We start from the raw sequence: 23,551 nt of genomic DNA on the forward strand, positions 1-23,551 counted from the left end.
TTTTTAAAAAAGGAAAAGATTCAGATTAGGTGAGTATTAAAGTGGTTCAATGAGGACCAATCGTATTTGACTATTGCAGCAGCAGAAATAATGTCATACCGAAATCATGTCATACTGAAATCATGTTATACTTTGATTTACCTGAGTTCCAGTTTTCATTCGGGTAATAGGTGCATGGATTCTGACAGCTTCAAGCTGAATTACCTCAACTTCAACTTTATCCTAATGGGAACATCAGAAATTATACCAATTGAATTAATTGTGCTGTAGGTGTGCATACTCCTTCATATTTGTTCACATTCACCATCTGAACTGAACATTAGAAACTGCAGTAATTATTTATTAAAAGCCACTCCAGCTAGTTCTACATTGTCAATACATGGCACTCAAGGTGCCCCACAAAACAATTCAAAATTATAAAAATTGAATGTGTGGGACAACAGATCAGATCAACCAATCTACTAATCAATAACATAAAAATAATAAATATAAATCAAATAACACAAAGGAATAAAGAGAACAACCAAGATAATCAAATAATTTATTCTAAGCTATAGAGATGCCTGATATAAGTAAATGCCATTTTTTTCCTCTGGGATCTTGGGAATTATAATTTCCTTTTGAAATTAAAGTATTGTGTATTGTTAATCTAAAGGATGGAGTTTGATTAGATGGAATTAGCAGTTTCAGTCTAACTTTTAATTTTTTATAGCTCATTTCTGCACTGAATTAGAAAAATAGTAAAAGATTTAAAGCCTAAGTGAGTTACAACACATAATGAATAAAATTTCAGATAGGATATATAAATCAGGACACTATAAATACTCAATGACAGATCAAAGCCATGTCAACGTGTGAAATCTTTGTTCATTAAAAATCTAGCCAAGTAAAGCAATACATAAATAGAAGAGGATTTATTTGAAAAGTATATTTAAAAATGGGTAACAGATTCATGAACACAGGATTATTTAGTTTTCCATTTGTATTTAGTAGCAATGATAGTAAACAATATTTATGGGACAAAACAAGTACAGATAGATAATACATGACTGAAGATAGATCTTTGTTATGTCTGTGAGAGAGAGAAAGAGAGAGAGATGGATTAAATTTTATTAAGGTCATGGATTTATTTATCCACACTCTTCATTTTGGGAAGGGAATAAATATTGACACAAGCCAGGATGAAATGAGTAAAGAATGCAACTCACTAAGCATCCTTTTCATGAACTGCAACACAACTTACATGTTTTTTAAAAAATGTGAACATAAGCTGTACGTGGATAACCTTGCATTGTGAAAATATAAAACCTATGAGAAGTAATTATTTATCATTTATCATACTGCTAATAATAGTGCCATAACCTAATAATCAAAGTTCTCAGAACAAATTACAAAATTATTTTAAAAAGAGAAAAAAGAAAAACAAAATAAAAATAAGACTGTCTCTTGTCCATGCTCCTGGAACATATTTACCGGTTTGGTACAATTCATTATGGTTTTATGCTTTAGAGGTTTAGCATAAAAAGTCATAAGTGACACTATGGAAACTGGCAAAACAAATAATATGTTGTCTAATATAAAACAGATTGCATAAGCAAAACCCAGCAGTAACTGATACAGCTGGTAGTCCTTGCTTAATGACAATTCCTTCAGTGAACATTCAAAATCAAACAATACTGAATCAGTGGTAAATACAACCAAATCTTGAAGGTATGGCCATTTTTGCCATCCATCCATGAAAAGGTTTGCTTAAACAGCCTATCCTTAAACTGTCATTTTAAGGATTAATAGTAGTTTAATATTAAATCTGGATGGGGATCCAGCTCAGATTAAAAAGCATGGTTTTGAATTGATCATGTCTACCTTTGGCACTAAGGGACGCGGTGGCTCAGTGGGTTTGGACGCTGAGCTTGTCGATCAGATGGTTGGCAGTTTGGCGGGTCAAATCCTGAGTGCTGCGTAACAGAGTGAGCGCCTGTTACTCGTCCCAGCTTCTGCCAACCTAGCAGTTCAAAAGCACGTAAAAATGCAAGTAGAAAAATAGGGACCATTACGATGGGAAGGTAACAGCGTTCCGTGCGCCTTTGGCGTTTAGTCATGCCGGCCACATGACCACGGAGATGTCCTCGGACAAGCACTGGCTCTTCGGCTTTGAAACGGAGATGAGCACCGGCCCCTAGAGTTGGAAACGACTAGCACGCATGTGCGGGGGAACCTTTACCTTTTTACCTTTGGCACTAAGGCTTTGAACACAGTGATATACCTAACTAGTCCATGTCTGTGAGCTCATGGTTTCCCACTTATTAAGTACTGTATTTGTAAATAGCCTGCATATGTCACATCAAACCAACAATTTTCTGGAATCCATTCTTCATTTTAAAATGATAAGAGGTGCTTATAAAACCTTTCATAAGCCTACACTTCAGCTCAGAGGTATTATATATGTGTGTATCAAGATGTTACCTGGGATGCAACCACAACTTTGCCAGCTTCTGCGTGAATTGCTTGAACCATTCCCAGTATGGTACTGTTTCCCACTGCTTTGCCAGTTATAAAGCCACTGTTGTTTACGGAAGCAATGCTGGGATCATGGATGGAAAAGATTATGTTGAACTGAGGCTGTGGTCCTCCCTCAGAAGTAATCTGTGGTTAGTTATTTAAAAAATAAGAATTACTTTCTAATTTGTTTTCAATTTATAGATTGAATAAGATCTGGTAACAGGTACTTATATTTTAATAATACAACAGATGCAAACTGAGGTTTCTAGTGATACAAAGCTATTAGTCATTACGTTGCTCTTTAAAGAGGACAGAAGAGGAAAAGGCAGATTATTAAGAACATAACACAGTACAATTCACCCTTTCCCAACTGTTTGTTTTCTAGACTCCAGATCCCCACCCACCCCCACCAACATCCAAAGTTACCAAGGCCTTGGACATGCATGGGGTTATGTATGCATACAGCAAGCATTCAGTTACATCTAGCAAGGAATATTTTTATGTGATGCACTGAAAGGTTGAGAATGAGTATAAAATGCTTGTGGTTTTCTTTTATTTACCTGGATATAGACTTTCAAGAACAAAGTTATTTATTAGATTTCTCTTATGGATTTACAAAATTCCAATCTACAGATAGTCCCCAACTGCTGCAATTGGGACCAGCAACACTGTGGCTAACCAATGTGATTATAAAGTGAAGTGCCATGTGTGACTGCGCCAACTTATGATGTCCGTTCGAGCTGCAATGGTTAAGACAGTCACCTGCAGTCATTAGTGTGATGTCACAAAGGACTTGTGACTTTCTGCTGGCTTCCCCACTGACTTTTCTTGTTAGAAGCTGGTTCTGAAGGTCACAAATGGCAATCGTATGCCTGGAGGATGCTGCAAATGTGTGCTGATTGCCAAGTGCCTGAAGAGTGATCATATGAACGCAGGGACACTATGACAACCATAATTTTGAGGACTGGTTGTAAGTGTCCTTTTTCAGTGCTGTCATAACTTCCAACAGTTGTTGAGCTAGTAGTAGGTAAGTGAAGACTACCTATATATTGAATAGTTATTGGAATGGATGAAAAATGTTTTCAAGAGGTTTTTAAGTTTGATGTGTGTGGGCTCTGAGCATAAGGCAGCTAAAAATCTGGAAAATGATGATTTTTTTAGTTGTAACATTGCCTTTAGTCATCCTTATCAGGAAATTGCTCTCTACTGATCATTCAGTTTAAGAATTCTGTAACCTGTAGGAGCCAAGCCTTTGGAAGTTACCAAATTGTCAAAGTTGCTACACAGATAGATGGAAAAACCACACGTCAAGGAATAAAACTATGAATACATTATATTAATGCATACATTAATTTCCCTTTTAGGAAATAATTAGTTCAGCATAATAATTTAAAAACAACTTACTTGAATCACTGCACCTATGAGTAAGGTGACTTTTTTTGGCATCAGTTTAAAAGGAGGAAATACCTAGAAGTAGGACAAGAATAAATGTTTATCTATAAAGTTGAAATTCAACTGTTTGGAATGACATAACAATTTTCATTTGAATGCTCCTTCTTGCTCTACATGTTCATTTTTTCTTCTTATAGTGGCATTCTTTTATCTTTTTAAACCTCTGCACTCAAAGCAGCTTGCCATTCCCCCTTCTGCCCTGTCATTATCTTTCTCTTAATTTTTCCTACCTTGAAAAGCATTTTAGTGCTTTTTCCCCTTGTTTGTGGCTGTGTTCTGACAATTCCATTCCTTCTTGCCATCTTTTCTTTCATTTAAAGTTAATTTTATTATCTAGCATTTATCCCAATTCTATTGCAACAACTTTGGGGCTTGACCATTTTCACAGCATTTGTCTTATTAATCCTCAGCTTCTTTCTGAACTATTATCTCAAGTGCATTTTCCTCTACTTTCTGCTTGTCCTCTCCGCCCTCATCACTGCCCAACATTCAGTCCCATGGCCTCCTTTGTTTGGATCAGCGCAAAGCGAAGCGAAGCGAAGCAAAGCGAAGCAAAGCAAAGCAAAGCAAAAGAAGCATCCATGCTCTGATGCTTGTTAAACTAATCAATAATATCTTTCCTGATTTATCAAGCTAAGTGCATAGCATTACTACGTCCATATTTCTGCCCAATGATACTGATATTTGTGCATTAAAATAATTTTGCTTTAAATTTTTTAAAATCATTTTGAGTGATGAGCCTTTCTGGCTGAGAAGCATCATTATAAAAAGTCATCCTAAAAGCATTCATAGCTAACAGTGAATATATTTACTTCAATCTGTTGTGGAATTGAATAGATCTTTTCACCATATCTGTCAGTGACAACTCCTGTAACACTGGTTTGACCTATGGCCATGCCATGCACTAGAAAAACAGCGGTGTATTCATCAGAAGTTTCATCAAGGGCTCTGCAACAATAAAATGCATGAATAGCAGAAAACTGAATGTGCCTTTAGATGCATTAAAGAGCAATTGCCTCAATTTAATTCAATGCGGAATTTTCAGTTGTGTCCATTTGCAATGATGAGCTGATAACATAGTAAGAAATATCAACAAGACAATATGATGAGCTGTATGATGGGGGTCTTCAAACTTGGCCCTTTTATGACTTGTGGACTTTTTACTCCCAGAATTCCTTAGTCAGGCACGCTGGCTGAGGAATTCTGGGAGTTGAAGTCCACAAGTCATAAAAGGGCCAAGTTTGAAGACTCCTGATGTAAGACATGGAAAAAGATAACCAAAAATATATAGGTAGCCCTTGCTTAATAACCACAATTGGGACTGGCAACTCTGTTATTAAGTGAGACATCATGTGACTGCGATGGACATATGACCTCACTTCCGTCATATTTATGACAGTCATAAATATCCACTGCTGTTTTTCTATAGTACTTAAAGCAGAGTATAATAAATGAACGTAGCACTTACTTTAAGGAAATAATCTGAGATGCTGCTTTTAGAGTTAAGTCCATAAATTTGAAGTTTTTACTGTGAAAGTATTTCTTCGAAGCATCCAGCACTCTGACATATGCTTTAACGTTTTTGCCAATTTCTACCTACAATATATGTTTACAGAGTTTTGCATTTCAGTTCAAGCAATACATTCTGTTTATCTGTAGCTTAAAATATTGTGCACCACGATCAGTCTACTAATACAGAATTACTGCAATCAAAGTGATTTCACTATCTCTTAGCAACTGTAGATTGCAATCAGACTTGCTTCTATGTCAGCTTCCTTAGACGTACTGTCTATATCTACACTATTCACAGTCAGTATAATCCCCAGTTATCATTCTAGAATAAGCTGTGGGATAATTCAAGGCTGGGAAAGAGGTTTCTATGCAGCTCCCCAGCCATAATGTAATAAAGGCACTATTTTATTTATTTACTGTATATCCCTTTGTTATTTTTGAAGTCAAGGCAGCGAACATAGGAATACAACTTCCTTCTCCTATTTTCCCCACAACAGCAACCCTTGGAGTGATTTGGGCTGAGATAGAGTGACTGGTCCAAAGTCACCCAGCTAGCATTCATGGCTAAGGTGGAACTAGAACTCACAGTCTCCTGGTTTCTAGTCTGGTAGCTTAACCACCAGACCAAACTAGCTGAATATACTAGTTCAGAGGTCCCCAACCTTTTGAGCACCAGGGACCAGTTCCGTGGAGAGAGGTTTTTCCATGGACCAGAGGGGGCGTGGTTTCATGTACTGCCTGCATCCGGCGGATGGGGCTTTGGTTCCTTGCGCAGCCTAGTTTGTGGCATGCTATGGTGCCAGTCCATAGACTGGGGGTTGGGGACCCCTGTACTAGTTGAACTTCTGAACTGCATTTTATTTAGTTACCTTAGGCTTATCGAATACACCCCTTATGTTAAGACAAGGCCTGTTAGTTGCTTGCCATTCCCAAACTATGCTCCATGACTCAATTGTATCATTGAAATTTGGCAGCAAAATGGCAATGTTTGCTAATTATAGTTTTTCACCTCCCCTTTTCCTTTACAGAAATAAGACTATTCTCAATCCTCCAGGTCATGGTTGCCCAAAGGTGCTTTTCAAAAGGCAACTGGACTTTCTTGGTCTTTTTTCCTTGAAAATGTTTTACTTCTCATCCAAGAATTTTCCTCAGTTCTGACTGAATGATGAGGGATGCTTTTTTGAGAAAACCATTCCCATTCCCCTTTTAAAATTAACTCTAAATTGTGCTATCAAAATTCAAGAGGATGGGTTAGGGTAGAAAATGGGTTAAGTCTGCTTCAAAGAGACCCCAAACTGAAATGCGTGCTCAAGTTACATGAGATTCTTAGGCCCAGGTTCAAACAATAACTTGCCAACATTTATTAGAATTCTGACTTAGCCGTGGAAAAAAAACCATTAACACTGCTTTCATTTGCAATAAGTTAATACGTATACCTAATTAACTATAGATCTGTTACATATTTTAGACACCTTAAAAAAATCTTGGTTGCTTAACAGTAGAACCCAATATGATCTAGAAGTATTCAAAGTGCTCTCAAGTCTTTGGTGTCCACTGAGCTTGGTTGTTTTCTTGTCAGCTTTTTTATTACCAAACTGATGACGTGGTGATGTCATAAGCTGGTAATGAAATGTCTTCAAGGAAACAACCAAGCTGAGAGAGCACCAAGGACCCCACAGTTCAACCTGAGCTAAAAATATTCTTCTCTATCGGTATTCTTAAATGTATTCCTCAGAGCAAAATAAATCATAAATGAAACTCCAACCACTTGCCTATAATGAATTAATCTTGAAGAATTTTTGAGTAGAATATTTTCCCCCAGCAGTAAACAATGTATCAAATCATTCACTTAGAACTGAATACTAACCTTATCAACAATTCCAACATATACTTCTTGTATATTAGAAACATACACCTCAGTTTTAGCAATGGTGGAAGATGCAAGACACAAGTCATGTATCATTACAGATACTGACCCTGGATATAAGGGATATATCTAAAATAAACAGAAGAATATGGAATCAAATGTTGTTCTTAACTAGTTATTCTGACTACTCTTTACTTAAAGTTATTGTGCTTCAAGCAAATAATAAATGGTAAATAACAGTGACAAAAGAAAATTGTGCAGTTAAGATTAAGGAGGACATTTTTCCACCGAAGGAGATACTGCTCTTTCCAAATGAAATTTTAAAATATATCTGAGGAATAGCCTGCAGGTAACAATTGCATTCAGGTGCATCTAATGCAACTATTAGCCTCCAGTCTTGTATTCCTTTTTGGAAACAGAAAAACAAAACACAAATCTTGGCGAGAAAGGATCTTATAAATGAGTCCTTAAAAGAGAGTATTCAGACTGAATTTAAGGGGAAAACAGAAAGAAAGCATCTGTACTGCTGAGTAGTTTATTCTTAATGACACCACATAAACTGATGGCAGCTTATCTTCCTGAAGAACAATTTCACTTTTCAGTGAAAACTTTTAATCACAATGGCTTTTTGTCATATATCGCAAGGTATTACAATTTTCTGTAATGTCTTCAATCCATTTCTTATAGCTTTGGCTGTCACTCTCTTTGAGCTCACACATTTTCTGAAACCATCTAAGGCAGATATCCTATGAAAGTCTGACACTTTGTAAAGGGTTTAGTCTAATTTCATTACCTAAACTCAGGGAACTTCAAAAGCCGTACAAAGCAATGTGATTTATCAATAGATTTAGCTTTACAGTATTTCTATTTCGTGCTGCAAAATATATTATCTCCTAGAGCTGCTCACATCAGCAGAGAGCAGTGGGCAAGGCTGATCTCTGTCTTCAAACTAAAAACTCTCACACTTATCCACATATAAAGCAAGTTATATAAATAAGGAGGTAAAAACATGAAAGAACAGAAATTAATTTGAAGAATGTCAGACTGAATGGTGAATTGTTAGTTAATTAATTGCTGTTTACTCAATATGAAAATAGTCATACTCAAGACAGAATTTTACTTTGCTGAATATAAGTCTAACTTGATCAAAGTAAAATTATACAGAATATAGTTGAAGGCCCATCAGAACATTAAGAGACTGTCCCTATTCACACCCAGTAGATATTTTGTGTGTGTGTATGCTTTCAAGTCTGGCAATTGCTGCCATAGACCGTATAGTTTTCCTGGCAACATTTTGGGAGGTGATTTGTCATTGCCTTCTTCCTAGGGCTGAGAGTGTGTGACTGGCCAAAAGTCACATAACTGGCTTCAGGCCTTAGGCAGGACTAGAATTCACAATCTCCTGTTTTCTAGCCTGGTACCAACTAGAACTAACCTGTTACTTTAGCAATAGCAATAGCACTTAGACTTATATATTACTCCACAGTGCTTTACAGCCCTCTCTAAGCAGTTTAAAGAGTCAGCCTATTGCCCCCAACAATCTGGCTCCTCATTTTACCATCCTTGGAAAGATGGAAGGCTGAATCAGCCTTGAGTTGGTCAGGATCGAACTGCTGGCTTGCAATACTGCATTCTAATCATTGTGCTACCATGGGTCCTTTAAGAATGTTTCTCACAGAGCTTTCTTTAAAGAAAGCAGAACAGATTTATGTGTCTTCTTACTATCCTAACTGACATAATTAAGAGATGGTGGACTCTTATTCCATGACTTCTGTAAGTTTTTTTTATTTCTAAGATTATTTGATTTAAAGTTCTTCTAATACACTTTACAAAAACCAGAATTTCAATGGTTTTTTATAAAAAAAATTGCATAATAAATACTTACCAGAGCAATGTCTTTACCTTCTTCATATACTATTTTAACAATGTCAACGATGCTGGTGTTAATAAAAAAATATCCAGAGCCTCCATTAATAATCAGTTCAGCCTGTGAACAAAAGCACATTTTAGAATAGTCACACTGAGATATCAGTTGTTACACACATACAGATACAAACACACAGACCTACCTTAACTGCCTGATGATTATAAATAGTCACTTCTTTAGGACTCATTTTAACATCTTCCACAAGTATTAGTTCAATACCTGCATTTACAGGTAAAAGAGCTTCATACTGTAAAGAAGAAGCAAAAAACAAAGCAAAATAGATATTGAAGATGATAACAATAAGGAAGAATGATTTAGAAAAGTAAGCTAGAGTGGTACCGGTGGAGTAAGCATTTGACTAGGACTGGGGAGACTCATTCGTGTCCACCCCCAACTATGAAACCCACTGAGTAACTTAGTACCAGTAAGTAGCCCAATCTATCTCACATATTTTTGCTGTGGAAAAATAGAAGAAAGTACTGTGACCATCAGTCTGAATCCTGAAGGAAACTCTAAGAAATAAAAAAAATAATAAGAGAAACCACTCTGGAAAATGTAGATTCTAGATCATGTGGTTCTAGTAATAAGTTAATCATTCCGATACCTCTATTTTCACAAAACATGCCTTTATATATTTATATTTATGAATGCCAGTGTATTTTGATATGCTCTCCAGAACAATCCCAACCTACAGCTTATATTTCAACAGTGAACACAGCTTGCATTTTATCTAATTGTGTAAGCTAATTGAGCTCCATGAAACATTGGCTTCACACATTTCTGATATTAATTCTAATTTCTTAACCAAATTTCTTGTTTTCTCCATTTCCTTAATTTCATGATAATATCAAAACTTTACAAATGCATGGCATTACATAAGAATGAAATTCTCCTGTCTTCTCTTATATATGAATAAATGACACTGAATAAATAAATAAATAAATAAGCATACTAGCTGCATAAATTGGTTTGGTAATTAAATACATAAATACATTTATATATATATATATATATATATTAGTTAAATAAATAATTATTTAAATTTTCTGTTTATATATTTTTATTGAAAAATGCAAGTCTTGGTGGACTAGCCAAATATACTTCAGAAACAGGGGAGACAGGTAGCACATCAATTTATAAATTATTATTTTTTTAAAAAATAAATTTCTCTAAGTACTACAGTAATCATTTCCTACTAAAGTGAACTAACAATTATCTGCTTCTAGCTGAATTATCTTAGATTAAATATAAATTTTGACCTTGGAAATACCTAAACGTATATTATTTGCATTTTTTGTATAAACATATAAGAGCTCCACCACACAAAAATACAAATAATGGGGAAACTGTATGTGAACAGCGAAAGAGAAGCTTTGTTTGCAAAGTGTTTCAAATATAACCTGGAAAAATCATTTTCACCATCAACAGTACTGAGCAACATGAACTAGTCACCTGACTACTTATAAGAGCAGACATGTCAAACTTGCGATGTCACGTGACGTCATGCAACGTATTGGGACGGTTTTGCCATTGCTGACAATGGGGTGGGAGCAGCTTCCGGATGATGCGTCCGGCCCGCAGGCCGGCAGTTTGACACCCCTGGCTTAGAGGCATAACAGTAACAAATGTTACACCTTACCTTAGTTCTATAATGCCTCTTATTCCTTGTATTAAAATTGAAACTTAAATGCACTAAATATAAAGTATGTAAACATTATTAAGTCTGCAGGGTCCAATCTGGGTCAGTCCCCAGGACCAGAGGTTTATTCTTCTGAGCTTTCGGACTCATGCTTGAGCCCTTCCTCAGAGAACTTCTCTCTCACCAGAATGTTTATATTTGCCTCCATTCATTATTATGTCTATTTGTTTGCCTTGGTGGCTTTTTTTTGTTTGTTCTTAAATTTCCTCCTCTTTTCTTTAAAGTTATTATTTTGTTAATTTATATAGCATAGCTCAATACATGCCAACACTGCTTAACAAAAAGGCCCAAGAAGAGGAAGAGATAATTGCAAAGTTCACGAAATCACTTTGCAGAATGTATTTAGAAGTTTTGAGGATTATAATTAATGTGTTATATGTAAAAACTCAGACTGAACAATTTATTCTTTTCACTAATTAAAAACAACAATATTTTCTTTATCCATTTTTCACACTTCTAACCATTTCAGGATCCCCATGGTCACGTGAACAAAATTCAGACACTTGGCAACTGACTCATATTTATGACGGTTCCAGTACCCTGGGGTCATGTATATTTACGGGAGTACCTTTTGTCGGCATTAACTTCCCATCGTCCTGTGCGCTCCCACAGAGAGGGCCTCCTCAGGGTGCTGTCGGTCAGGGAATGTCGACTGGTGGCCCCCAGGGGGAGAGCATTCTCTGTGGGCGCGCCAGCCCTTTGGAATCAGCTCCCTGTTGAGCTCCGGATGGCTCCCGACCTTTGCTCTTTCCGCCGCGACCTGAAGACTTGGCTATTTGAACTTGCCGGCCTGGACTGAGGGACTGGGATTTTAGATTTTAAATTTTAAATTTTACATTTTAGAACGTGTTTTATTGTTTAGGGCTATTTGGTTTAATTTATTTTAATTTTTGAATATTATGTGTTGTATATAGTGTTTTAATTGCCCTGTACACTGCCCCAAGTCCTTTGGGAGAGGGGCGGTATATAAATCCAAATAATAAATAAATAATAAATAATGTGATGACCTTTTGCAATTTTCTGACAAGCAAGGTCAATGGGGAAGCCAGATTCACTTAAGGACTGTGTTATTAAATTAACAACTGCAATGATTCACTTAACAACGGTCTCACTTAGCAATAGAAATTTTGGGCTCCATTGTGGTCATACGTCGAGGACTATACTGCTTATGGTTAACTCTAAAACTACAGTCAGTTTTTTGACAATTGAACCTTCTTCAGGTTAAACCTGCATTCACAGTAAAATATGCGAAGAACAATTTAGGACCTACCAAAAAGAATAATGAAGAGGAAGAGGAGGATGGATTTCAAAGCTAGAAAAACCATTTTAGTATTTTGTTTTACTTCTAAGGGTCTGGATTATAATATTTTAGAATTATACTTTAAAATACAGTATACTAATATTGTGTTAGGAAATGGATATAGAAAATATATCTTATTGGGGCAGTAATCTGAGGGAAAAAGTATTACCGGTTTCTTTACTTCATTGGTAATCAAATGAACTTGCTGATAGCCAACTGCAGTAGCTGATATTATTGTTGCTCCTGGTTTATGATGAACTAAAACAGTTTGCAGACCTAAAAAAAGGATAGAGAAAATTGGAAAGCAGTATGTACTGCTGAATAAACCATCGGAACATAGGACCATAGCAATAAAGTAGCCTTCAAAATTACACAGCCTCACACCCCAGTCTCCCATTTTTTTTAATATTCTTAGAAAAATATGACACTTTTTTCAGTTTCTTGGATCTATGAACAAATTTTCATTCCAGGAACCAAGGACTGGTAGTGATGGAATAGTATCACAAGGAAACTGAATGAATATTTGGAAAAAATGTGAGGGCACGGTAGGTACCTTGCATTTTCTTCTGGCTGTTTCCATGATCTTTCATAGAAAGTTCCATAGGCATTTTGGGCTCAATGCTAGCTAGTAAATGGTCTGTTGATTCCCAGGTTATAGTAAGAGAACTGAAATTGTCAAATTTATGGCCCTGATGATTATAAACTTCTAGCTCCAATACTGGGTTGCGGAAAATTGAAATAGGAACCTAGAAGATAAATTATTTTGTTTATAAATATGAAAAATGTCTTTAAAAATACACATGCATCTGAGCTCACAAAAATGATGCACAAGATCAAAAACTGGTCATATTCTACTATATTGAACAATCTGTTAGTAGATCTTTAAATATTTCAGCAGGATTTTGGAATGCAGCTGTAGAAAGGCAGCTTTCTGGTGCTACTAAGATATCTAAAAGGCACCTAACTTGCAGGAGAATGGCTGGGGCTATACTACATATTACAGTTTCTCTCCTGCAAGATACTTCCCATTTGCTCCATACAGTTCCAGAGTAGATTTAAGATGTGAAGGTGCAGAGGGCAAGGAGAATCAGTTCCACAGATATGGCTGGAACAACTGAATACAACTATATGTGTCGAAACATTTGTTATCCCAGGTCTTGTGAAGAGGATTTTGAAAGCATCACAAAAGCTAACCCCAACCTCGTTCAAAACTATTATGGTGGTGTGTGGCCAGATCATCATGTTCATAAAGTTGCTTTTCTCAATCTCCCTGGATATTTTCTACCACAATAGCTTATTTTTCTCCAGGGAAATTGGGAGCCTTCCAACCAAAGCATTGGACAAAACCATTATCATTTTATTTCCAAAATATATGTTGAGCTCTTCTGTAGCAGTTCTTATAAAAATGTTAAAGGGTAGGAATTAGCAATGGATCTGCTTCCTCTCTGTCTTAGCACATTAAATAAATTAGGCAGATCAGAGAGGATGGTAAGCACCAAAAGAAATATTTGTAATTGCTACATTCTCTTCCCCCAATTCATACCTACCCCTTGTTTGTCCTGATGAAGAAAGGGACAGGAAACATCCAGCTCAGGATCTGCAGATACAACTGCCAAGGAAAACCGAGAGGGAATGGCACAAATCAACGTCACATCAGCTGACTCAACAGCTGGAAAAGGGTTGGTTGCAGTGGGCTTGTTGCCAATTGTTAGTGAAATTATCTGCATAAACATTGGTGAGAATAAATAATAAAAAAAAGTTTGTACAAAGCAAAACACTTCTTTTTTATGCAATACTGTTTAAGACAGATCATTAATGTTGAGTTTTTGTTTCAGAAATGTTGACATATAAAGATGTATCATTCTGGCATTTATTTTCAAAAGCATTTCTAGTCCATTATCGGAGGGCAACTTTATTGCTATTTTACCCACTTCAACACTGCAAAATAAAATAAAGTTTTTAGGATTTTGAAACAGATGGCTGATCTTTAAGAAGATAAGTGGCATGTGTACATATAAGTGATTGCTTCAAGAGACGCCAACTATCGTATTTTAATGATAGAATGTCTTTATGGGCAGAAATAATATTCTCAGATTTACTGCTTATTGCAAGTAAATTTAGATTATATGAATACTCAAGGTAGAATTTTCCATATGGTGCATTAACAATACTTAAAAAGAAGTTTAATGCAGCCGAATGAGATTGTTATGAAACTATTTTCTTTTAACTGTTGTATTCATGCCTAATCCTTGACTTTTAACATCGCAATTTATTGAATGAACCATACTGGCATGCTGAATTGTTCATAATAAGAGAGATTAATTTTTCACAAAAAAATCTTATTGATGTTATGTTTCCAGATTCTATTAAAGTTAAAGACTGTATGCTCATATAATCATCAGCTTATTCTATTAGATTTCATTTTTAGAAGGTGGAAGTGATAGTTACAGATCAGTAAGAAACAGTGAATGTCCGGTTAAAGTATTGCATTACTCTTACAGTAAGGTTAGATTATCATTGATAATGATCAGAATCTGCAATCTTGGGTTATTGTATAATGCAACTCTAGCAGCACAGGAAATGGAGGGAGAAAGATATTTCAAATACCAATGGGAAGTCAAACCTTAACAAGAGCACGAAAAACAGGATATTGATTTATGAATTGATATTATTGTTATTTGTATGATATTAGTAAAATATGATGAAGTTGCTTATACTTTACTCTGTATACATTAACCGCACCAAAACTGTAACTGTGTAATGAGGAGAAAATGGAAAAAATATGGAGAAGAAAGGAGGATCAGGGAAAAAATACTGGATTGTGTAGTAATGAACAGGTTTATATTGAAGAAGTTAATGTTAAACAATTGAACCCAGGCAACAAGTTGTTTAGTAAGCACTAAAGACTGTGATTTTTAAAAATTAATAAAACTTTTATATACTGTATATATAAAAAGCTATGTTGGCAAGATCTGGAGAACGACACAGTGTCCGACTGAACTTGAGATCTGCTGTCATAGCTTGATTTGAACCTTTAGAGTATCTTAGGCTGCTTGCCATATTTCTGTAGACATTACATTAATTCTTCATATTGTTAGTGACCAGAGTGCTCATCTAACCATCTAGTATTAGAGTTACTCTTAACTGATCTTAGAAGAGTTCAGTCCATATAGTAGTACCCAAAAAGGAAATTTAAGAATGTGTGGAACCTATTGTACAAGATCCTTGATGTCACATGCTAGCAAAATAATATTTAGGGTCATCTAAAAAGGCTTTCAATCCTACATGGAAAGAGAGATGCCAGATGTTCAGCCTGGTTTTTAAAAACGGTGATGCTGATATGCACTGGATAATTGGGAAAAAAAACCAATCAAAAAAGTTAATTTATGCTTCAGTAATTACAGAAAGATCTGTGATGGTATAAACTGTGTCAGGTAAGAGAATGTGATAGGGAAAACTAAATCCAAGAATTTCTCATTGATTGCACACGTATACACAGAATACAATTCAGGACAGAATATGGTGAAACAGACTAAGCTCACGGTTAATAATGGAGTCAGATAAGGCTGTACATTCTTTCCTTGTTTTCAACCTGTACACCAGATATGTATATTAAGAGTCTATGAATTTAAGAAGATAAGCTTGGTTTTAAAATGGAAAGAACAAACATTAAGAGCCTGCACTATGCTGATAGCAAAACTTTGATAGATAGAATAGAAAATATATTAATGCTTTTGAACTTTAGTCTTGGATAGTGAAGAAAGCAAACAAATCAATCACAGAACAAATCAACTGACACTTTTTACTAGAGGCTCAAATGACCAGACTCTCATATTTTAAACATACAAAGATCCAGCTCTTATGAGAAATCATAATGCTGGTAAAAGTAAAGGGGAAAAAAAAGAAAGGTACAATCAGCAGCAAGATAGAAGGATTCAAAGATGGTGATGTTGGGTGCACAATTAGGGAGGGCCAGGTTGGGGACAGATTCCCCTGGAAGTGTAGTTATGCAATGCCACTAAGTGTTGATAACACATAATCAATCAATCAATCAATCAATCAGTGATTGATCATGTCTTTTTGATTGCATTCACTCATATTGATTTGCAAAAGTGTGCTATTTTATCTGAAACATTAAAATTTAAAGTCATATCTGCATTTTTTTTAAAAAAATCAATGATCAATGTACAGGGATGATTTTTTGGTCCTTTGTGAAACTGTAATCATTGTTATTATTTTTATATTTGTTTAAACATCTAATAATCTGAAAGATGTTTTTCAGATTTTTTAATGCTTCTTTTTAGTCTTATGAGTCTGAGAAATAACGTGTAATATAGTAAGCAATTATATTCAGTCAATAAACACACACTGGGTTAAAGCATTAGCACTTTTCATGATATAAAAGCATTTTAAAATGTTAAAAAAATTACTTCTTATGAGTTAAATAGCATCAGTTTGCATAAGGATCAGCAAATGATTCATGCATTCTAATGTCATAATAGATATGATCACCATATGCAAGCAAGAAGCAAGAAGCTTTATTTCTTATACCGACTGTTAAAATAAACCACCTCAATTCTTGTCACCTAAAAATCTAGCAAACTTTAGAATCAAAATTTGTCTCACTCACATGGTCCCCTAAGGCTTTACAAGTTGCTCTAGCCCAATGCTGGAAAGAATTCCTAGATGTAGGTGGTCCTAGTAAATGTAAACCAACATTCTCTGGATGTTCTGTATTGGTATTTCTGAAGAATGTGTTTGGCTCTTGAATCCATGGTCTGGGTCCACCTTCAAAGAGGATATCTTTAGAAGAACCCAAAGTTACCAAAGCAGCAGAAATAGGATCAATAATCTAGGGGAGAAAATAATAATGATTCAGATCATGATAATATTATCGGCAATTTTGTCAGAAATTATTAATCTTGTTAACTAACCTATACAGCAGGGGTGTCAAACTCAATTTCATTGAGGGCCGCATCAGCATTGCGGTTGCCCTCAAGGGGCCGGGTGGGTGTGGCCTGGGTGGGCGTGGCCTGCTGGGTGGGCATGGCTAGAGTGTGTAAGGCCTACTGGGTGGGCGTGGTCAGCTCTACATCGTTCGCATCAAGGGTGCCCATGGGGGGGGCCCGGGCAGGAGTGGGACAGATCTGAGGGTCTCTGGCAGAAGGAGGGTCTCTGGGCCAGGGCCAAGGCAGTGGGGGCCATTCCCTCACTGTTTCCAGGATGGCTTTGCGGGCCAGAAAAAACCACTTTGCGGGCCGGATCCGGCCCCCGGGCCTTGTGTTTGACATGTCTGCTATACAGTTTTTTAATATTAGACCACTGCAGTATCTATAACAAACTGCACTGATGTCAAACACTAAAGCTCAGATACTTTTGATGCATGCACAATTGTTTTATTTAGGATTCTACTGTACAATACTTGTAATTCATGCAAAAAAATTTTTTTTCCAAAATAACTAATAGATTTGGTAACCTGCCTGCAGAAAAGAATCACATGAGGGGAAATTCCAACATGTTTTGTATCTTGTTCAACCTTTCTACATATGATAATATTACCTTTTTGTTAATTTACTTTGAATAATCTGCATTCAAATTAATGATAGTTATACAAAGAAAAAAAATTTTCAGCTACTTTCAATAAAGGACTTTTTCTAGTCTTTCCTGCAAACAGTATTCCACGTACTGTATATAAATAGCAGCATATGACAGTGTAGAAACAAACAAATAAAATCTAGCTATAGAAGACTTCCCATCTAATCGTACAAGAAAAATTTTAAATGCTACTCCAATATTTATGAAAAAGGCACATGCCTAAAAGTTGTGGTGTAATTTTTAATAAATATTTCTATATATTAGGATTTGTTAATGTTATTGCTCATTTGGTTATGGGGGGGTTGTTTGATTTGCTGTGCAGACTTCTAAATTTCCTAGAAGAGAGGTAATTCAGAAATATTAAGGAATAATAAATATAATAAATAAATAACCCTTACACAGTCTTTAAAAGCACATACTAAGGGTAATTCCAAATGGAAACATCAACAAATCTGATGTTTCAAGTTCATTTTATTCCAAGTGAAAGATTAGTCATTACATTTGTTTAGTTCACTTATCTTAAATCAATTCATTCTGTATAATCAAATATATTGAAGAAAGAATTTATTAGAATTAGAAAGAAAGCTTTATTAAACTAAGGCTTACTTTTATTGGCAGATAGGCTGCTATGGTAATACTGGCACTGAGGTGAATATGGTCATGGGTATAACTAACAACAAGTGAGGAATACCCTTGGGTTTCAGCTTTAATTCTGATCCCACTGCAGTATTCAGGAGTTGGCTTAAGTCTCCCTGTTTAAAAAAAAAACCACAACTGAGCATAACAATAAATAACTTTTAAATGTTTAGTTTTAAAACTTGCCCACGCTAATAAACATACTATTACAAGTCAATGTATTAATAAAACAAATAAAATGCAAAAACACCAATTACAGAGAATAAAGTTGAACCTCTGTCAAAAAGGATACTAAGTTCAGTTAGTCTGGTTAAGTCAGGAGTCTTCAAACTTGGCCCTTTTATCATTTTTGTTTTGCATCTTAGACAAATTTTATCCACCCCACAGATTCATGCTTAATTATGAGATAAATGCATATAATGTATAAACTCCAATATTAAGCATTTAAATGCAAGCACTATTAATAAAAAAGGATTAATATATCAGGAAGTGAATTTGTCCATTTATTTAAAAATTAAAATTTATTTTAAGTTACCTTGAAATGGACTGAACACACTGTGGTTTTCAATGTTGACAGCTAAATCAAATTGGGAACAATCACTCAGAGTGACCACCTCATTGGTTTCCTTGTTCATTACACCAATAATCTTCAGAGGCAGATCCAGTGTCTCGCCCACATATGCTTCAACTGGACAAGGTGTGAACTTCATATCACTGGGTTCTATCACATAGACCTTGGAAACAAAAATAAAGTAACATGCAAGATCCAGGCAGAGATGAAAACCTTGAACTGGAATTTAGAAACAAACAAACAAAAATCCAATCTAATTTCATTTTAATTGCTTAAACATTAATGGCACATGCTCATAGATTGATTTACTGATTTGGAAGCAGTGTATTTCACACTGTCAATCATACATCATATTGTGTCTAATGTCTAAAAGTTCAGAGAAGAGCAACTAAGATGATCAAAGGCCTGGAAACTAAAACATATGAAGAATGGCTTCAGGACTTGAGTTTGGTTAGTCTAAAGAAAAGAAGAAACATGGGAGACATGATAGTACTATTCCAGTGTTTCAGGGGCTGCCACAAAGAAGAGAGCATCAGACTATTGACCAAAGCAACAGAGAGCAGGACAAGAAACAATGGTTGGAAACTGACCAAAGAGAGCAACCTGGAATTAAGGAGAAACTTCCTGACAGTGAGGACAATTAACCAGTGGAACAACTTGCCTTTAGAAATCATGGGCACTCCATTACTGGAGATTTTTAAGAAGAGGCTAGTCACTTGTCTGAGATGGTATAGGTTCTCCTGCTTGAGCAGGGGGCTGGACTAGAAGACCTCAAGGTTCCTTCCAGCTCTATTCTACTCTGTCTATATGGTGCCCGTCTACATTATTTTTCCTGCCTTCAAACCAAACACTTCAGAAATGCCTGGCTTGTAAAATAATTATACAGCAAGACTGCTTATGAGTGGCAACTTACAATAGATTGTAAAGTGCAACCAATAGTGTATTTTCTGTGGCACCTGTGTGAAACTGTTATCTCAAATACAGGGGTAAATTGACACTTGGTTTGCATTGATTTCTTTATTATTGATAAAGAAAACATCACAGATGGATGGTAACATTTCATAACAACTACAGGATCAAAGATTTTCATTTGGCATGTCTAATTTTCGAAGCCATCTGCTTACTGCTTCAGGTTAAATTGTAGGCCATATGGTATGGTGTTAAAATTGTAATCCTTGTGGAACTTATACACTACTTGCATAATCTGATAATGAAGGTCAGCGGGCAGATGCTTTGTTCAAGCAGAAAATGCAATTTAAAATCTTAAACTGAAGGTGTTAGTTTAATTTAATATTTGTTCCTTACAAATTCAAGTGGGGTAAAGCGCACTCCTATTGCTATGTGCTCTGAATCATGAATCTGAAAGTAGACTTTTAGTTAAACACATCGTTTATGAATCTTCTGGAAAGAAGTCTCATTTGCTGAAAGTTTTGGAAGCACCACTCATTTATTTGAAATTTAGAAGGGGGAGACTGAATATAATATTTCAGTACTCATAAGGGTCATGTGCAGTTGTCGGGGGCATGTGCAGAAAGCATGGCATTATCGATCAGTTACTACATACACATGCAACTTCTGAATCTGAGGCAGAGGTTTGTAAGGTACATTATTTGGGAATTGTGTAAATAATTTTGTGAGTTGTCCAAATAAGATTTCAGGTAACTCCATTTACATACTTGGGGTTGGATTTTAATTCTTGGCTGTGGTATTTCACATCCTATACTCAGTTTTTCTTTTAATTCTATCCTTGTTCTCAACAGTATGACATTTTGTATGAAGTCTGTTGTGAAATACTTGTATTTACATGTAGTTTTAAAATACTAAGATTAGACTGATGCTGTTTACTCTAAATAAATAGTTCATCTAGGAAATTAAACTGTCAAAGAAGATTCATCAGTTAGGAAGTTCCCTACTTCTTGGTACTACAGGAAGTACAATAAGTCTTCTCTGGAGCTCAGAAGATGCCTTCTTACAAAATTACCTTCATTTCTCCATGGTGTAGAGGATTCTGAATATCTCTGGCGCGAATGACACTGACACCAATTTCATTCCCAGTTGTCATTGTTCCCTTAATTGTAATTGAAGCAACATTTTGCTGAGATGAGGTCCAAGTAAAATTTCCACTCCCACCATAAGCCTAGGTTCATGAAAAAAAACCAAATTAAAACATTAGCTTTATTAATCATTTTAAAACTATACTTCTGTTAGTTATTGAACTCAAATTAAAGAGAATACTTTGGAGTTAGAATGCAGTATTTCAGGCTAACTGCCTGCTAACAGGAGTTCAATCCTAATAGGCTCAAGCCTTCCATCCTTCCAAGGTTGGTAGAATGAGGACCCAGATAGTTGGGGGCAATATACTGACTCTGTAAACCCCCTCGAGAATGCTGTAAAATACTATGAAGCGATATACTAGTCTAAATACTATTGCTATTGCTACACAAATGTTAATTCCTTTCTGAGCATGAGTCAGAACAACACATATCACTGCAGTATAATTCTATTTTTCTTTTTATCAGAGGTTGTATTTGTTGATACATCTCTAAAACATCTCAGTACCCAATGTCTCCAAATATGTTGGATAATCTGAGAGATTTCAGTAATTAACAATATCTGTAGTCAACATTATTGCTTCCCTGGGCCAAAACGTAAACGATCCAGGTAATAGGATTGTCACAATTTTTAGAAGCTGATTAATTTCCTTATACTGAAAGCTGGAGGCAGCCAACTGAATTATGTTGCATCACTGCAACTAACGTGTCTACTGCTGAAAGCATTTCCTAATGACAGAAATTATTTGGAAGTATAAATGCCAAAGAGGGAGGCAGCACAGAGAAAAAGAACATTGATTTCTTCCTGACATACTATCTTTATTTTATCCCTAAGGGAAGACTAGCTACATATATACAGTACATGGCTACTAAAATTAATCAGAAGTCAGTCACTGATAACAATAAAGAGTAACTGCATTTATTATGATTCCCACAGAGACTTGAATAGTTCTGCGTGATCGTATCCTCTGTATTTCCAAAGGTCCTGTATCATAGTTTTCAAAGGCTATCAATAAAAGAAAAGTGTTAGAAAATTTACTTCTTTTCATTTTTTGTAGGCTAAAAAAGAAAATGCAATTTCTTCCACGTTATAGCCTATGAATACGGAAAGATGCATTTGCTTGCAAATTAAGCAGCAGGATAGCTCTTTCTGCTGTAGCTATCAGAGATCTTTACCATCTGTTTCAATTCTGTAGTTGCATAAAAAAAATCTAATCTGAAAAGCATCTAGTTACTAGCAGAATCAGCCTAGGTATCACATTGCCAATATGAATATAGCAGCAATCATAATAATGGATAATAATAAAATATCTCTATATCTTATGCTAGCATGACTTTCCCTCAAACTTATTTCCTATGACTCCCTTCTAATGCTTCACCTATGCAGAAGCCTATGTGTGTGGAAGGGCTGCACATGAAGGCTCATTTGTCATGGAATTATTCTTAGCAACATTAAGTTACATAAAACAAAGCACAGTAAAAACTCAAGTGGAATTTCTTTTTTAAAAATAAACTTGGCCCTTTCTTTTCCTAATTAATATAACATGCTACATCTAAAACAATAATGATGACCCAAAATTTTATTGTTTTCCAGAAAATGGCACTAATCATATCTTTCTACAGGTAATTTCTTCATCATAATGACTGACCCTGTTTCTAGCATTTGTAGCTGAAACAGAAATAAAATATTATCTTTAAAGTTGTTTTAGAATAAATTGTGGTCCACCGACTCAAGCATTGTTTCCATAAGCAAGGTTTCTCATACATACCATAGATACTAAGATGCTTAATAGACATTACTTAGAGATTTGTCTAATTCTAAGCATCTCTATGTGTTATGTATGTGTACACTTTTGAGAGCAGGCAACAGAATTTCATTTTCAATGTGTGCCAGTGTGCCCAACAATAAAAATAGGACAATAAAGAGTCAGTCAGTCTGTCTGTCTGTCTATCTACCTACCTACCTATCTTGCCAGTCCCAGTATAGTAAGTCACAAGGCTAATAATAAAGATTTACTGTGGAATTCTTTGTGGTCTTTGAGCTTGGTTGTTTGCTTGCAGACATTTCATTAACTGACCAGGTAACATTATCAATGCTAATGAGTGTGGAATTTGTTCTAGTTCTGCTTGATTGTCTAAAATCAATCCCTGTTTATTTGGATGTTGGCTATTGAAGAGACGTGTTCTGGTATTTTTGTTACCTCCTTAGGGTTTTTTATGTCTCTTTTCAATAGTATGTAAATATAGTATATCTCTATGTGACTATTGATGGCAGATTTGTCAAGCTTCCAGAAACTTCCTAGCAGTTTTGGATTTAATTAGGACATTCACAGTTTCCTAGTTGAATGGATGAGTTTATCATGGTTTCCAGTATGATTAGGTCTGTCCAAGTGTTATGAGATTAAAGTGTTTTCATCATGTCTTCTAATTGCTTGTTGGTAT

The 23,551-nt window shown here is 35.5% G+C and overlaps 1 protein-coding gene across 1 annotated transcript in view; it reads right to left on the reverse strand.

The window, feature by feature from the left end:
* The window catches only part of NUP210 (nucleoporin 210), a 93,661-nt gene that overhangs the window by 22,765 nt on the left and 47,345 nt on the right, over positions 1 to 23,551 (reverse strand). Inside the window, exons 12-26 of the mRNA XM_081318633.1 lie at positions 21,040 to 21,195; positions 19,023 to 19,221; positions 18,458 to 18,603; positions 16,887 to 17,108; positions 13,804 to 13,977; positions 12,810 to 13,002; positions 12,426 to 12,532; positions 9,400 to 9,504; positions 9,216 to 9,317; positions 7,331 to 7,459; positions 5,420 to 5,547; positions 4,764 to 4,899; positions 3,904 to 3,966; positions 2,464 to 2,643; positions 142 to 222 (exon numbers count right to left, since the gene is read on the reverse strand). Coding sequence (XP_081174759.1) covers positions 142 to 222; positions 2,464 to 2,643; positions 3,904 to 3,966; positions 4,764 to 4,899; positions 5,420 to 5,547; positions 7,331 to 7,459; positions 9,216 to 9,317; positions 9,400 to 9,504; positions 12,426 to 12,532; positions 12,810 to 13,002; positions 13,804 to 13,977; positions 16,887 to 17,108; positions 18,458 to 18,603; positions 19,023 to 19,221; positions 21,040 to 21,195 — 2,121 coding nt within the window. The remainder of the gene's footprint in view (positions 1 to 141; positions 223 to 2,463; positions 2,644 to 3,903; positions 3,967 to 4,763; positions 4,900 to 5,419; positions 5,548 to 7,330; positions 7,460 to 9,215; positions 9,318 to 9,399; positions 9,505 to 12,425; positions 12,533 to 12,809; positions 13,003 to 13,803; positions 13,978 to 16,886; positions 17,109 to 18,457; positions 18,604 to 19,022; positions 19,222 to 21,039; positions 21,196 to 23,551) is intronic.

Source organism: Vipera berus (assembly GCF_964194415.1).
Source record: "Vipera berus genome assembly, chromosome: 2".
Classification (NCBI taxonomy): domain Eukaryota; kingdom Metazoa; phylum Chordata; class Lepidosauria; order Squamata; family Viperidae; genus Vipera; species Vipera berus.